We start from the raw sequence: 16,762 nt of genomic DNA, 5'->3' as shown, positions 1-16,762 counted from the left end.
AAGGGTTACAACCTTGTCCACGCCCACAGAAAAGGCAGGAGAGGAGGTGGTGTTGCCCTGCTGTGTAAATCGGGACTCACCGCGTCTGTTTCTAAGCAACCACCTGACAACCAGACGCTATCCCCTTCTTCCTTTGAACACATCACAGTTGACATTATCCACAACAATCACCACTTAAGTGTCACTGTTCTTTACAAACCCCCATCTTCACAGCGACGTCGAGTCCCATTCAGTTGGTTCATAGAAGAAATCACTGAGCTACTGATTCAGCAGGTGCTCTTCAACGGAGTTCCCATTATTCTGGGTGATTTTAACATTCACTTGGACAACAATACATTCGAAACTAATCACTTCCGAGACCTTCCTCAGCACTATGGTATGCAGCAATTGGTGAATTTCAAAACACACAACTCTGGCCATACCATTGATCTCGTTATTGTTCGCCAATCAGACAACCTCTTCAAGTCAATTCTTTCATCTGAGTTTGTGTCTGACCACTGTGCAGTCCACTGCCTCCTGGATCTCCACAAACCGCAGCACACTAAAAGACTGGTATCCTACCGCAAAATCAAATCCATTAACTTGGAAAGCTTTAGGAATGACGTCATCGCCTCTTCCATTTGTACTGATCCCGCCGCCACACTTGATGACCTCACTGATCAGTATAATTCCATCCTTGCCCAACTTGTCAACTCCCATGCGCCAATAAAGACATGTCAGATCGTCGAACGGCCCGCAGTCCCGTGGTACAACAAAGATATCGCTATTGCCAAGCAACGGCGCCGCCAACTGGAAAGAAAGTGGCGAATAACCAACCTCAAGATTTACCATGATATGTTCAAGTCACAGCGGGATAAGGTCAAACATATTTTTACTGCTGCTAAGTCAAAATACTATCATGGACAAATCCGCGACTGTCAGGGTAACCGGAAATCCCTATTTCAGATAACAAACCGCCTCATGAACAGGAAACCAACACCCAAGCTACCTGTTCATTCATCCCTCAAAGAACTCGTGACCAGGTTCTCCGGCTATTTTACCAACAAGATCCAGCAAATTAGAGACTTGAACAATTATTGTCCTATATCCAACCTGTCTTTTGTGTCAAAGGTCGTCGAGAAGGTAGTAGCAAGCAGGTTAAATGCACATGTAGATCGACATGAGTTGCACGAGAGCCAACAATCTGCTTACAAGCAATTTCATCGTGTCGAGACTGCCCTCTTAAAGTCCACAACGACATCATGCGTGCAGTTGACAACAAAAAGGTTGTACTGCTAGTCTTGCTCGATCTCTCGTTGGCCTTTGACACAATTGACCACAAATTATTGCTTCATAGATTGTATAATTATTTTGGCATCCAAGGCTCTGCCCTATCCTGGTTTAAGTCTTATCTACATGATCGTTCTCAGATCATCAATACAAGACGAGGCTTCGGCTGTGGCCAAGGTTCCTTACGGAATACCTCAGGGCTCTGTCCTCAGCCCGGTGCTTTTCACACTTAACACTTCGCCTCTTGGTCAAATTGCTTGTAACCATGGTTTACAATATCACTTTAACGCAGACGACTCTCAATTATACACTACATTCTGCCCCACTGTCACAGGTGATGGTTCCAAAGTGCTTGATGTACTCACTAACTGCCTCACTGATATCCAAACATGGATGTCAGTTAATTTTCTCAAATTCAATCCTCACAAGACTGAGTTTCTTGTCATATCTTCCCCTCACTTCCGACACAAGGTACAAATACAGGACATACAGGTTGGGGATGCTCATGTTCAACCAAGCTCAGATGCCCGAAACCTAGGCGTGCTTTTTGACCAAAGCATGGACCTCAAGAAGCACGTCTCTAATACCTGTCGGACCTCTTACATGTTCCTTAGGCGTATAGCTGCAATTCGACACTTACTCACTACTAGCGCAGCAGAACAGCTTATTCATGCTTTCATCACTAGTAGGCTTGACTTCTGCAATAGTCTCCTTGCCGGGCTTCCTAAAAACACTCTTCATCGCCTACAATCTGTCCAAAATGCCGCAGCAAGATTACTGATCGGTACCAAAATATCTTCACACACTTCTCCTATTTTACACAATCTCCACTGGTTACCCATTCATTCCAGAATCCAATACAAGATCATCCTTCTGACATTCAAGGCTCTCCATGGACTATCCCCTACCTACATACAGAACATGATTCGGCCCCATAGTGCCAGGCCGGGTCTGAGGTCATCTGGCAGCATGCTCTATGTTCCTCTGACCCGTTTATCCAGCTATGGGGACAGGGCATTCAGTAACATTTTACCCCGCCTCTGGAACTCTCTGCCTCAACATCTCAAGGACACACATGACATCTCTCGATTCCAACATTCTCTCAAAACCCATCTCTTCAGATTAGCCTTTGCAGATATTGAGTGAAGTTTTCTTCTTGTTCTTTGACCATTGCTTTGAATGTTCCACAGATTTAGTGCGCTTTATAAATGCTGTATTATTATTATTATTGTTATTATTATTATTATTATTATTATTATTATTATTATTATTATTATTATTATTATTATTATTATTATTGTTATTGTTATTGTTATTGTTATTGTTATTGTTATTGTTATTGTTATTGTTATTGTTATTGTTATTGTTATTGTTATTGTTATTGTTATTGTTATTGTTATTATTATGGTTTTAATCTAAGTGTGGAAGCTTAAACGTTAGAGAAATATACAAGTTGTAAGTTTAACAGGTAAGTATCGTTCCTTTGCAGACTCTCAAATCACCTTGATTTGGGGGATTCATTTGATTGTAGCACATTGAAGTATATTGGTATGGAGTGGATTGGATTATAACAAAACAACTCAAGTTTCTAAAGTAATGTTCATTTTCTCCTGATAATGTTTAGGTGTATTAACATCAGATGTATATTGTTTGCAAGATAACACAACAGAAGTGGACAATTCCTTTTGTGATAATGCAACAATGCCAAGAAGTGGTGTTTTCGACTGTAATTTGGGACCATGTCCAGCAAGGTAAGGACTAAAATTATCAAATATATAATTTTCAATTAAAAAAAACCTCTAACATGTTTTCCATTTTGTTGAACAAAAAGTTGTTTTTTAAAAGTGAATCACGCACCAATACTCTAACAGTAGGAGATTATTCCAAATTTCTGCCAAATTATAAAAATCCATAAAACATTTCAAACTATTGTGCGTGTTCTACCGAGCTAAATAAAACACTTGAATTGAAAAACTATTTTGTTAAAAGCATGTTCATAGAGCACTGGGATTCATACAATAAATCCCTAACTCCGTGCCCATAGAGGGCTTCTAATTGCTTCAGGCTGCTGGTAGTTGACCTGAACAATATTGTGGAAATTCACATTAGCACCGTCAGACACACAGAGTTAAAGTCGATCGGGTTATACCATGAGCTAAACCAACTTTAGTAATGTGTCTGAATGACCTTATAGATCAAGCTATCAGTCTTGTGAGTACATACATGTATAAAGTAAAGTATGGAGTCACTCTATCAATTATTTGACCTCAAAATAGTGCGTTACCGTTTTATAGATAATAATGGATCTTGCAAAAGCCCATTTTGTAAACCAAGACCCATTCTCAGATGTTTGTGTACCTGCAGGTGGGTTGCATCTAGTTGGATGGAATGTAGCAAGTCATGTGGCTCAGGGCGCCAGAAACGACGTGTCAAGTGCATGAGACTTCTAAGAGATGACTTTGATAAAAGTGTAAAGGAAAGCTTCTGTGTAGGTTCCAAACCAAGAAGAAGAAGAAACTGTAATATGCACGACTGTCCTGCTCGTTGGATACCATCAGCTTGGTCAGATGTAAGTACACACAAACCATCCAAAAATGTACACTAATGCCACCAACAGTTATTTCCCAAATTTGTACGTTTATTCAGTCTACAATATTTGGTAGAGTTACTCTACTTATAGATTTTTCAAAAAGGAAATACATCATTGTACAGGTGAGTTGAAGCTACAGGCATCTGGTGCTATGAGGTTCAATCATTGAATCATTAAGGGTGGATTCACACATTGCAACCAAACAGCTGAACTGAGTGAATTCAAGAGAACAAATTGGGGGGGGGGGGGGCCACACGGAAAAAGAAAAAGGCACCATCAACATTGATACTCATCTCTTTTCCGAGCATGCCTTATATGCACACAGTCATTCAGACACGGCACACGTATGTTCTGAGGTGAAGTTTAGTTTGTGCGCTTGCGCGATCTGTACAGTTCACGGTTTGTCACCCTGACTGCTCGGTGTACCATTCCAACACACACAAACTCCGGATGCCGACTGGTCCACACATGAAACCGATTACGGAAGTAATTATTTCATTTGAACGCCACAACTTGAAAATAATAAAATCGATTGGGTAGAATGGGTGATATTTTTTTTAAACTTCACAATGTTAGAAAACTATATTTAAACAAGAACTTGAAAAATCTCAGGGTAGAATGGTTAAATTTTTCACTTTCCTCGCGTTTTGTGACACTGTTTTAGGGGTGTCGAAATTTGCGATCAAAGCAATATTATACATTGTTTAAAGTTATGGTGCTGCTGCCTGGCCATGCGCCTGATGATGTTGGAGAAACGAATGCATTTTCAAAATAGTCTTAAATCTAAGTATTTGTCAAATATTTGCATTATCCCACTCCAAAAACCTGACAAACTTATATAATTGGTAAAATACTGCCCTACTTTGATCTAAATTAATTCTTTCGCATTAGTGTAAAAATTAAACCCTCCTATTTTTGTAATGGTACATCCACACAGCATCGGGAAAATTTTTGCGCATAAATATATGACTTAGTGGGTATGATATTTAGCTGCTTTAAACTTATAAAAAAATGTCACTAGAATCTAAGAACGATCAAGTTCGGTTCATTGGTTCATTAGTTAATCAAACTTGTAACTTTTCTTTGATATGTTGCTAACTATTTTCAGTCATTGATTTGCACATCTACCAACAGTGTTCAACGTCTTGTGGTGATGGTTTCATGACACGATCTGTTGATTGTCAGAGTATCACCAGAAATGGTCACCATAAAGTCAAGCCGATAGCCTCGTGTAGGGGAACGAAGCAACCAGCTGTACACAAAGCTTGCAACCTTAAAACGTGCCCACGGATAGTTCAGTGGTATATTTCTGCTTGGAGCGAGGTTTGCTTATTTTCTTTGCTCTTTTTGTTGTTGTTTTTAGATAAATGTCTGTCCAAAGTTTGATTGAGCACCATAGCAGTTTTGTTATGCCCCACGGTTGGTGAAGCCACGGAAGGGGTATACTGTTTCCGACATGTCCTTCTAATTGTGTTTGTGGGTTTGTATCCACATTCAAACCAGGGACCTATAACAAAATGGACAATAGGTGCACGGGGCTGTTACAAAGGAATACAATTGGATCCACAGTTGCTATCACTAAGAGTTGCACAAAGGAGGGTCCACAATTTTAGGTTTTTACACACTTGTGTGTTTGTGCGGGTCGGTAGGTATCTGCATTCGAACCGGGGACCTATAACAAAAAGGACTATTAGGTCCACGGTTGCTATCACAAAGGAAATCATTTTGGTCCATGGTTGCTATATCACAAGGAGTTGAACAAAGGAGGGTTCACGATTGCAGATGTTTACACATTTGTGCGCTTGCATGCAAGTTTTAACTCAATGAGGACTCAAATGTCAAAGTAAAACTTGGTGTGTGAGTTAGTCATTGGGTTCCCCCCGGAACCCTGCTGTTATTTACCCCTTTGGTCACAATGTAAGCTCGTTGTGGTTAAAACAACAAATTTTTGTTAATGTTTGCAGTGCTGAGTCATGCTCCAGTGCCCATGCTTAGATTGTGCTACATGTACAACATGTATGTAGCTTTGTGCAGATGTTCTCAAGGGATTTTCAAGATTCAATTCCCTTTCAGTGGTCTCTTCATCAGTCTTCAATATTCCATAAGTTCATATTTCTTCAATGACTTTGTTATTTTGACAATCTTTACATTGAATGAAATGGTTGATGCTTTTTGATGCTTGTAAGCTAATTGATGGTTAAAACTATACTGTTCATCAATTAACTGTTTTAAACTATCAATGTCTAGTTCATTTATCTATTTATTTACTTATTTATTTATTATAATTATTGTTATAACTATTATTATTATTATCATCATTATTATAGTAATAATTTTTTTTTGGTGGGGGGACACACATAGCTTTGTCAATTAATGGGAATTTTGTATGCCCTTGGAAAAGATAAGAATATAAATATAAATATTACATGTGTAAAGTAAAAAGAAGTTAAAAACCCAATTGATTGTGTTTTGGTTTGCAGTGTACAGTAACATGTGGTATGGGACGCCGTTCACGTATGATCAGTTGTAGCTTCATGAACAGACAGGGTCAATTTCGAGAGATTGATGACAAAGAGTGTAGTCATCTTAAAAAACCACATGTAGCTTCCACGAAACCTTGTCATAGAGGCATATGTGAATCACATTCAGGAAAATGGCAAACATCACATTGGTCACAGGTTAGTATAACCTTTCTTTGCAGCTCAATTACACATCAAATAAACTGTTCTATTTGAACAATAACTAAGATAACTGGGAGTTTTGTATGCCCTTGGAAAAGATGAGAATGTAAATATAAATATTACGTCTTCTTTGTCTTATCTAATACTAAAACAATCGGACGCCCCTGTGCTATTCTGCACATAGGAGAGACGTTTACTTTCTCTATTCTTGCCTTCATTACATTTGTCCTCAGAGACTGGTCTTGCACTGATCAAGCCCTCGGTTTTCTTCTTCAACTCTCCGCTCTTTAGCCAATTCCAGGACTTGTTGCAGGTGTTACGTACGGCCAACTCACAAGGTTAAACCTCTTAAGTTGGTACGCGCGGCAGACTAATAAAACAATGGAATTACCAAAACAATTAAAGAAAGGGAAAACCAGCAACTGACAAAGGCAACGGTTGAAACATTTTGTGTACAGTAACAATTATTTAAGTAATTTATTTACGAAAATCAAAGCTTACAAAGGGTGATGACAAAGTGAAGTTAGATATGGCATAAATCAAGGCATAATTCGTAAATGAACTGAATCAGTATAACAAAGTAAGAATTCGGCCAAATATCAAGGAAATCAGAATATTTTTAAGTGCTCAATCGACCCAGGAGTGCTCGGGAACGGGGAGTCCGGCACTCACCATCGGTAGGGAGCCCGGCACTCACCACCGGTAGGTAGCCTTCGGTAGTACGGTAGAACATCACAGTTACGGTAGTCCAAGACCCTCAGTACTATGCCCAAAGAATTCCCGTCCAGTCAGTTGCGCCGTCAGACCCCACGGTAGAAGTAGTGAACATCACATCCCCGAGGTTTGCACCGGTCAGCATCCCGTCCCGAGCTTCCCAGAATCGAAAGAGGGTGCGGCTATGGCATGCATTACCTTTTATACCGCACAATTTCTCAAGCATGACGACATCTTTAAAGGAATAATTGTGCCATTACAGGTGGGGAAAGTAAAGAAAGGAAGATATGGCTCAGCAAACACACACGCTGGCTACAGGTTTAAAGTTACAAACTGTGACCATGTAACACAGGTCACTCATTTTTTCTATAGTACACTTAATAAGAACCTGCCATGAAGTGGTTTGTTCTGCCAATCTTGATGTCTTTCCTGTTTTCTTTCCCTCTTGTACTCCTTTACTTCACCCGCTCATATATTTCTGTGCAATCTTCAACAAGTTCTCATCAGTCCTCTATTACTTATACAAGTAGTATTACAATTATTGTTGAAACTGGAAAGAAACAAAAAGGAAAGAAAACTAAGGTTTGACATTTGGGTATCTGTATCTGTCGTGTCTGTTTAACTTGTGTTAACAGTACTGACCGGAGTAACAACACAAAGCCAAGTTAACAAGTAATTCAATGCCATGCAGTGATGCCCCTTGTGTACAATTTTGTTTACTTTTATCTTATATAGTGTTCACAGACATGTGGTGGTGGTACCAAGTCTCGTCAAGTCCAGTGCTTGAAGTCTCAGGAAACTGCAGATGATTGTAATACAAAGAACAAACCTGCTGCAAGCCAGAGCTGCAGCTCTGAACCATGTCCATGGAATGGTAAGTCAGCAGTGTCTGAGCAGTCAGGACTGGCCATGATGCCTGTGTTCTTAGCAAGACATAAACTGCTCACAAAAAGTAAGGAAACTTTTTTCAATCCAGTATATTTGTTAGTATTTATTACTCTCTTTGTATATGGTATATATCAATGCAAAGCTGAACTGTTCCTCTTTAAAATGATACCACATTTGCAATGATTACATGTTGCTGAACTTGGCTACACGAATAACAATGAGGCAAAGTCACAAATCAAATGTGCCAAAATTACCGTTGTGTGTGAATGGTCAATGCTCAATAATCAAACCGATCAAGCTTTTCAGAACCATTAGTGGTTTACACAAAGATTTGCACCAGTGAGCTCATCAGAAACAATTAACCCTCATCTCTTGAAAAAACACCTTGTTTGGTGGGTATTTGCAAGACGATATTCTACAGCCGATTGCAGTCCCATACTTGCAGACTCTTAGACCAAAATGCCATCTTTCAAGATGACAACGCTCGCCCCCATCGAGCCCGACTGGTGACTACCTGAACAAGGTTGGGGTGCACCGGATGGATTTGCCCGCTAACAGTCCAGACCTGAACCCCATGGAACATCTGTGGGACCAGCTTGGCCTCGCTGTCCGCACCAGAACCACCAACACATCAACTTTGGCTGACCTAACCAGGTTCCTTAATGAAGAATGGAACGCCATCCCTCATCATCAGCGCATCACAAGACTTTTGTGCAGCATGAGAAGAAGGTGCCAGGCTGTCATCAACGCCTTCGGATCATCCACTCGTTACTGAACTTCTATCAATTAAGTGTATCAAGATCAGTAAGTTGTCTTGCTCTATACCAAACTTCTTGTCTCAATAAAGTGGATTAAGATCAGTAAGTTGTCTTGCTTGTTTCAATTACAGTGTCAATTTGATTGTTCACACGGTAACACAAAACTGCTAATTTTGGCACATTTGATTTGTGACTTTGTCTCATTCTCATTAACGTGGTCAAGTCCAGCAACATGTAATCATTGCAAGTTTGATATCATTTTGAAGAGGAACATGTCAGCTTTGCAATGATATATACCATACACAAATAGAGTATTAAATAATAACAAATATACTGGATTGAAAAAAGTTTCCTTACTTTTTGTGAGCAGTTTAGATTTATGAATCGGGACTCATGAGGGCTTATGATGTTTTGTTCAATTAGATTAACATGATCATACATGTAAAAGGCAGATTGACATGAACTCAGCAGGAAGTTGAGGATGTATTTGTTATTGTTTAAATAGACCTACAGTGTACAAGGACTAGGGATGGTTGTTCTTTATTGTAGTTACAATCCAATTATTTTCCGAGGGTCTTTTGGTCAATTTTCTTTTTGGATATGTCAAAGAATGGCCAAACTCAATGTATAAACAGTTGCATTTTGAAATATAAACCTACAAGTAAAGTGCTATTTTCAAATGTAAAATGGAACATGAAAGATGTTTTGGCTTTCGCGTCTAAAGTCCATCAAGATTTTCCTACAAGAGAAATTCAGACTCAGACAAATCAGATATCAGAAAACATGAAGAGGGCCTAGTGTTTTATTAAAATATCTGCACACAAACAAAGGGCAAAAATCACAAATGAAATTAAAGGGTCTGTGTACTTTTTTTGTAGGACAAAAGCACAATGTCCACAGATTTACATTAAACTTACACACTTAGAAGATAATGATAGTAGAAAGCTTCCCTGAAAATATTACTTGCTGAGATGCTGCAGTTTTTTAGAATTGAGTAAAACAATGTAATGAAAATTATTTTAGCATATAAAAACGTATTTTTATGACATCGTTTACTCATTTCTCAAAAACTACATCACCACAGCAACTAATTTGTGTTTTGTGTTACAAAAAGTACCCAAATCCTTGAAATGAAATTATACCACATATTTACATTTAGGGCGGGTAGTTCTTCCACCTACATGAAAGATCAAACAAGCAAGGTTTTTTAATCTTATACATGTACATCTTGCTTCAAGCGCTCTTTTTGCTTCTTTATTTTGGCAAATTCCTTCAAAAACAATTTCCAAGAGTAATTTTATGCATGATATTTTTCTTGCGTTCAATAAACGAGCAATATCAATGTGGGCATTACTGACAACAGCGCCCTCTGTTGTTCAATTGATTGTTAGACTGGTTCCTTGTAAAATCGTGACGTCAGATAAACGGGCCTGTGGATTGATATGTGACACAGGTTTGCCCAATCCCTAGCGTGCAATGACCATGCGAGGGAAATTGATCTCTGTGCGCTTGTTGTGAACATTGAATACCGCGACTGCTGAATAGAGTTCACTGTAAAATTATTGTTGACCGTAAGAAGTCGGCCAAAAACAAATGTTTTTGTCAAAAACATGGGTTAAAAAAAGGGCATGATGGCCAACGGGGAGAAAGGGCACGGCATAATAATGATGTATGGCTAATATGTGTCTGTCATCTATATCTAAACAGTGGGCAACCATATTTACCATTTTGAAAGCATAAATGAATTCCACTAGTCGCCCACTTAATCATTACCTCGAAAGTCTCAAAGTAACATTCCTATCACAGAATTTAAAAATAATATTTTTTCCCCACAAAAATACACTTTGAGGGTGATTTTGTATTTTTGTTCAATAGATTGTTTAGCTATTAACACAACAACACCATCAATTGTAGTTAAATTATCGTCTAAAAGCCTTTCTACAAACGCTTTAACACTGTAGGTATATATATGTCCATAGACAATGCATCATAAACTGTAAACCATTAGTAACATGCCAACTTCATTTGAAACGTTGGGTCCCAAAGGCATGCAGTATGCTAATAAGGAAAAGTCCTATGATCTGTTTCACAAACACATGTTGAGCCTAGTTCATACTTCCTGCTATGTGAATGTGAAGCAAACTTGGAGCTAGTACATGTACATGTACATTACAACTCTTTTCTGCAAATGCTTTGCACCAGTATGAGCACAGATCAATTAACTGGAGTGAACTGTGAGCTGCAAATTTGTGGCGTCAACTGGGCTTAAGGGTATACAGTATCAGTGTTGTATACTTTCTAATAAGAAATAAGTTATTGCTTATTGCTTGGCAGTTGAATGTATATTCAATTTTTGGGGGTTGACAATTTAAGGAATATTTGTTTGCATTGCAGCAACACCTGTTTGCATTGATTCATACAACTGGTGTTACCTTGTGCCACAACATCAAATGTGCGGACACCACTTCTATGGACCCAAATGCTGCTACTCCTGCAAACACAGTACCTGATGTCTTCTGCCTGTATGGACTAGATGGAGGGCAACACAGTAGTTTATTATTGCTAGACACACAAATGGTCAGATGTCTATTAAATGCCTAAAATTTGTCACCTATTTACAATCCATGTCACAGCATTGTACTCTACTAAACATGTCTGTACAATCCCTAGGAAAACCAATACCACCCCTAGAAAAACCAATGGACATACATGTAGTCAAGACACTTGATGCTATCTTGTAGGTCTCAGACCTGTGTCAAGTCACATGTTGTAATTGTGGGATGTAGCTGATTTGCATTTATCTTCCAAATAGTAATAAAAAATAATTGTTGCAAAGATCTGTGGCCTGGTTGCTGGAGCTGTGTGTTTTTCCATGCATGGTAATGGAGCTGTGTGTTTTTCCAGGCATGGTAAATGCAAGTACATTGTTTGAAGATCAGTTCTATGATTGCCTTGCAAGACCTGTGATTTTGCATTTCAGTTTTGCTCCATTGTTCATGAGTATAGTACAGTCCCAACCGGAACGCTCAAAATACATGTAGATTTATTTTTTTAATCCATGTTGGTTTTATTCTTTCGTAAATTATTGACTTACATCAATTCTATGCATACTACTGCCTTAAGAACCTTTTAACTGTAAATACTTGATATGGTAGGTTTGTGTATTTGTGGTATTCAGGGTATAAGTGATGATGTATGAGAACATAAACTTCAATCATTGTCTTCCATTTTGCATATCTAAAGAGTTTCTCCACTGTATGTATTCGTGTAAAGCAGGGTCAAATTCAACTTATTTATTGGTATTGGTCGATGTACATTAGGAAGTTATATTTTTATTGTGTGATAGAGTATCTTTTATTTAATTGTGTGTGAAACTGATCATTGAATGAATTTGTATTGTTTAAAAGCTTTTTGAAAATTGAAAACCATGCCCACCGGTATATTTTCTTATGAATGAAGAAAAAATAGTGTAAAGAAATCATGAAATGCTTTGTAATGCTGTCTTGTAATAATGTGATCAGAAAGATTAATATCAACAAAAAATAGCACAAATTGTATTAAATAGCATTATTGATTGATTGTAAGTGAATTAAGATTTAAAGTTGTGCACTACATCTTAGATACACAGTGTGCTCAGTGGTTGCTTGGCAATCAATCAAATGAGTCCAATTAATCATTTTTACCGGACAGCATACAAACAGTTTGTATTCAGTTATACTGTGTATCAAACAAATATTTTTTCATACGAATTGCTAGTTTTAGATGAAAAGATCATTCATGTATTTTTATAACAAATAAAATTAGAAAAAGTTTAATGGAGTTTTAGCAACCTACTTTAAAGGCAGTGGACACTATTGGAAATTGTCAAAGACTAGCCTTCACAGTTGGTGTATCTCAACATATGCAAAAAATGACAAACCTGTGAAAATTTGAGCTCAATCGGTCATCAAACTTGCGAGATAATAATAAAAGAAGAAAACACCCTTGTCACACGAAGTTGTGTACGTTTAGATTGTTGATTTCAAGACCTCAAATTCTAAATCTGAGGTCTAGAAATCGAATTCATGGAAAAATACTTCTTTCTCAAAAACTATGGTACTTCAGAGGGAGCCGTTTCTCACAATGTTTTATACCATCAACCTCTCCCCATTACTCGTCACCAAGAAAGGTTTTATGCTAATAATTACTTTGAGTAATTACCAATAGTGTCCACTGCCTTTAAGATGGACAGATTGTTAGTAGAATGAAGTAATTCATTTTATGGAGGCTTGTTCACAAATGCTGGTCTCTATTGAAGAGTTGTTGTTTGTGCTTTTATAAAAGAACTTTACAAGAATTTAACAGGACATTTGCTTTTGTTTTCAGTGATGTCTTTCACCTTTCCAAAGTGAATTGACTGATCTCTCATCCAACGTACATTATCATCTGTAAGCATTTACTACCTCCTTTAGTTTCTGATCAAAATAAGGTTAACAGGGTTCCAAATGTTGCAGGAATTGTGGAGTTTTCCTTAAATGCTGATGGCTGACAATAATGAACGACTTGTTAGACAATTATTCTCAAAGGAATACGTTGCCTTGGATTGGTCGAGTTGGTCTTTGAAAAGCATTTGTAACCGTTTGATATAAAATGAATATGGGGTGAAAGATGTTATAAAAGTAGAATACAATGATCCACACAAACATGCCTCGAAATTGCACGGTTTTCTTTTCTACCTCGTCGACTAACACAGTCGGCCATTTATGGGAGTCAAATTTTTTACTCCTATAAATGGCCGACCGTGTTAGTTCGCAAAGTAAAAGGGAAACCGTGCAGTTTCGAGGCAAATTTGTGTGGATCATTTTATTCTACTTTAAAAACATCTTTCTAACCATATGTATTTCATAAGAATTGTTATAGACCAACTCGTCCGACCCAAGGTAATGTGTTCCTTTAATCAAGTTAGAAACAGTTGTGTATCATTACAAATATGTTCCATACACAGTAATTATTCATGCTAGAGGTATATCTCAATGCTTGTTATCTAATTAGTTGACTGCCTCTGTCTGGCAATTTTAAACAGTTAATTTAAAGGCTTATAAAATTGATACTAGTACCATTTTTTAAAGAAACAATTTCTTCTGAAATACTGAATTGTGTGAGAAAATTGTCTCACAAAACTAATTTTCATATTTTCAGTTTGCTTTTAAAATAAGAGACTGGATTCTAGAGTAGTACATAATATATATGGAAGTACTTCGAGGACTCAGCAAGCTATCTGATCCTATATAAAGATTATTTAGTTTAATGGTGTAATTTAATTCACCATTGGCTGCACCACTGTACTGACAGTTATGCTAGCAAATGCACACAATTTCCTTCCCCCAAGTAATGTAATGCAATATGAAATAATAATGAAGTATTCTTGATGTGGTTTCCTTAGCTGCCAATGTATCACAATAGCCATTTCCCAAACACAGGGAACACTACTGTTGTTTCCTTCAAGTGTTTGAATATGAGAAAACAGCATCAACATAAATGACTCTGTATGCGTAATTAAAATGTCTTTCCTTATTGACTTGTACCCCATTGAATCTTTCAATTGACATTACTTTTTGTAACAGTAATATTTAGATTAATTGTCATGTGCTTCATAGTGTCTGCAACTTTCAATTGAGTTATTCAACTTTTCCCTTGCCATTGTTGAATAAACTTCTAAATGTTAAGACTAAATGTTTACCCTAAAATATTTGTAATGTATTAACATTCTGTTCTAGCAGAAAACTGGAAATATTACTTGACATTGGTTAAGAAGCATGAAAATCGATTATCAAATATTTGAGGGAAATGATTGCAAACTGCTGGCAATATGAATGAAGACTCTGTAAGCTCAGGCAATTGCTCTTCTGACATTTCAGGGTGAAACTAAAATAATGGTATGCAAATTTATTTAAATTTCACCTCGTAATCATCACCCACATATACCTTATACAAACAATGGGCGACCTGGCGTCTGTGAGTTTGGGCGTGCGCACTTGGTTCTTCACTCAACTATGGTGTCGTATGTCGTATGGATATAATAAAGAAAGAAAAAACATTTTTTTGAGACCTGATAAAATTTGTGTACACTTTCGCCCACCAACCAACCATCCTCGTGTGCTAATACCCACATTTTGAACCACCGCTTAGTGACAGGAAAGTCACAAAAAATGTAAAAATATGCTATGATATTTCCATGTAAACACCTCAAATGGTAAATGAAAACGTGTATATTCACAATTCTTGTCTTCAATGATTCAACTTTACACAAAGGCAAAGGTGCAGAGTGGCGGTACCACACCTTCTGTACAAAGAGATCTAATCGCGCTCACTAATCGGCCGTCCAGCAGGAGGTCTCCTTTTTTTTTCACTGGTCAGACAGGGGCATTGTCAGGGTATTCTTTTGTTACTCTGCGGTTTTGCGGGTCGTTTGAATTCCTTCTCTTCCTTCCTCCACGCTGTCACTTAGTTTGTCAAGTCATAGAGGAGTCTCTTTGGTCTTTCATTGGTTAGAACAAAAGGTGACTTTTGAAAAATGGTGTTGGTTTGACGTTTCAATTTAATCCATGCAAAATTGATAGGACCTTCTATCCCAGGTGTTACACTATTCATCATTTTAATATTGGTATTAACGATTGAACAACATAATAACCTTAGGATGAATATGTTAATTGTGCTATATAATAAAGAATTGGGTTGAAATCAAATTTGTGGGTTTATTATGGGACGAGTGTTGTGTAAGCAAGAGCAATGAAGGGATTTCTGAAGTTAAATGGAAAAGTGAGATGTAATCAAGTGTCAAACAATCATTCAGAAACAAGCTTTAGAAAAGTTATATATATATTTATCAAACACACAGTTGTTTACAATGCTTGTGTGTTGAGAACTACACTCATTTTGTTGATCATGTTCTTGGTTGCTATCAGTTGGTGCTAAGCTGAATTTTAGCTTTAATCGGTGCTAAGCTCCCTTTTAAATCAAATGCCATTAACTGCAAATGAAATTCAGATATATTATGAATTACAAGTACTAAAACCTACAATGTAAATGGATACATAACAGTTGTTAGTCATTTAAATTGTTGTAATGGACATTATGTAAGATGGTTACATGTATTTTATTATAATGACAGGGTCTTGGTATGTTTGTCAACCTGATTAATGCTGATTGCAGTTATCACTGTTTGCCCACTCAAGGATTGTTTACAAGTATTGACTGCTTCGAGTGCTATGGTTAAAACTATGACTCCTAGGTGATCCCCGGAGCATTCTATTTTCCCGGGGCGCGGAGCATTCTATTTTGCCGAGGCGAAGCCGAGGGAAAATAGAATGCTCCGGGGATCACCAAGGGAGTCATAGTTCTAACCATTGCGCGAGTAAAAGCACTCGATATTTGTTTTATAACACCCCAAACATTTCTAAATACTGTACTATTATAAAGTTACAGACCTGAACGCTACAATCCACGGACGACGCGAATACAGATTGCGAAAACTTTTCCGGTGCTGCATGTACATGTAGTGTCTAATAATCCAAAATGGTTACAGACTATTAATTTATCATCCTCGTACACGCAACGGACGTCTGGGTACTGCACGCCGTGTGATAGTCTTCGGACTATCGCACGGCAAACCGATGCACTATCACACGGCCGTCGTCTAGTAAAACTAAGACATATCATGTGACGCGCTCTAAACATTGGTTTAGAGCAATGAAGGCAGAATATTGGTAAGGGGTGTTATAATACATATTACCTCAACCCACCACATTATGTACACATGTATGTCCAATAATATTATCCACCTAATTCTTGGTCAAGTTTCAAAAACTACAAAAATAAGAGCA

The 16,762-nt window shown here is 37.7% G+C and overlaps 1 protein-coding gene across 1 annotated transcript in view; it reads left to right on the top strand.

The window, feature by feature from the left end:
• LOC139934716 (A disintegrin and metalloproteinase with thrombospondin motifs 16-like) overlaps nucleotides 1-13,597 on the top strand; it is a 132,887-nt gene extending 119,290 nt beyond the window's left edge. Inside the window, exons 17-22 of the mRNA XM_071929092.1 lie at nucleotides 2,894-3,020; nucleotides 3,634-3,838; nucleotides 4,994-5,182; nucleotides 6,340-6,537; nucleotides 7,990-8,128; nucleotides 11,295-13,597. Of these exons, the coding sequence (XP_071785193.1) occupies nucleotides 2,894-3,020; nucleotides 3,634-3,838; nucleotides 4,994-5,182; nucleotides 6,340-6,537; nucleotides 7,990-8,128; nucleotides 11,295-11,410 (974 nt within the window). The 3' untranslated portion in view covers nucleotides 11,411-13,597. The remainder of the gene's footprint in view (nucleotides 1-2,893; nucleotides 3,021-3,633; nucleotides 3,839-4,993; nucleotides 5,183-6,339; nucleotides 6,538-7,989; nucleotides 8,129-11,294) is intronic.
• Nucleotides 13,598-16,762: the final 3,165 nt, after the last annotated feature.

Source organism: Asterias amurensis, chromosome 3 (assembly GCF_032118995.1).
Source record: "Asterias amurensis chromosome 3, ASM3211899v1".
Lineage (NCBI taxonomy): Eukaryota > Metazoa > Echinodermata > Asteroidea > Forcipulatida > Asteriidae > Asterias > Asterias amurensis.
This window is presented reverse-complemented; position numbering and strand designations above follow the sequence as displayed.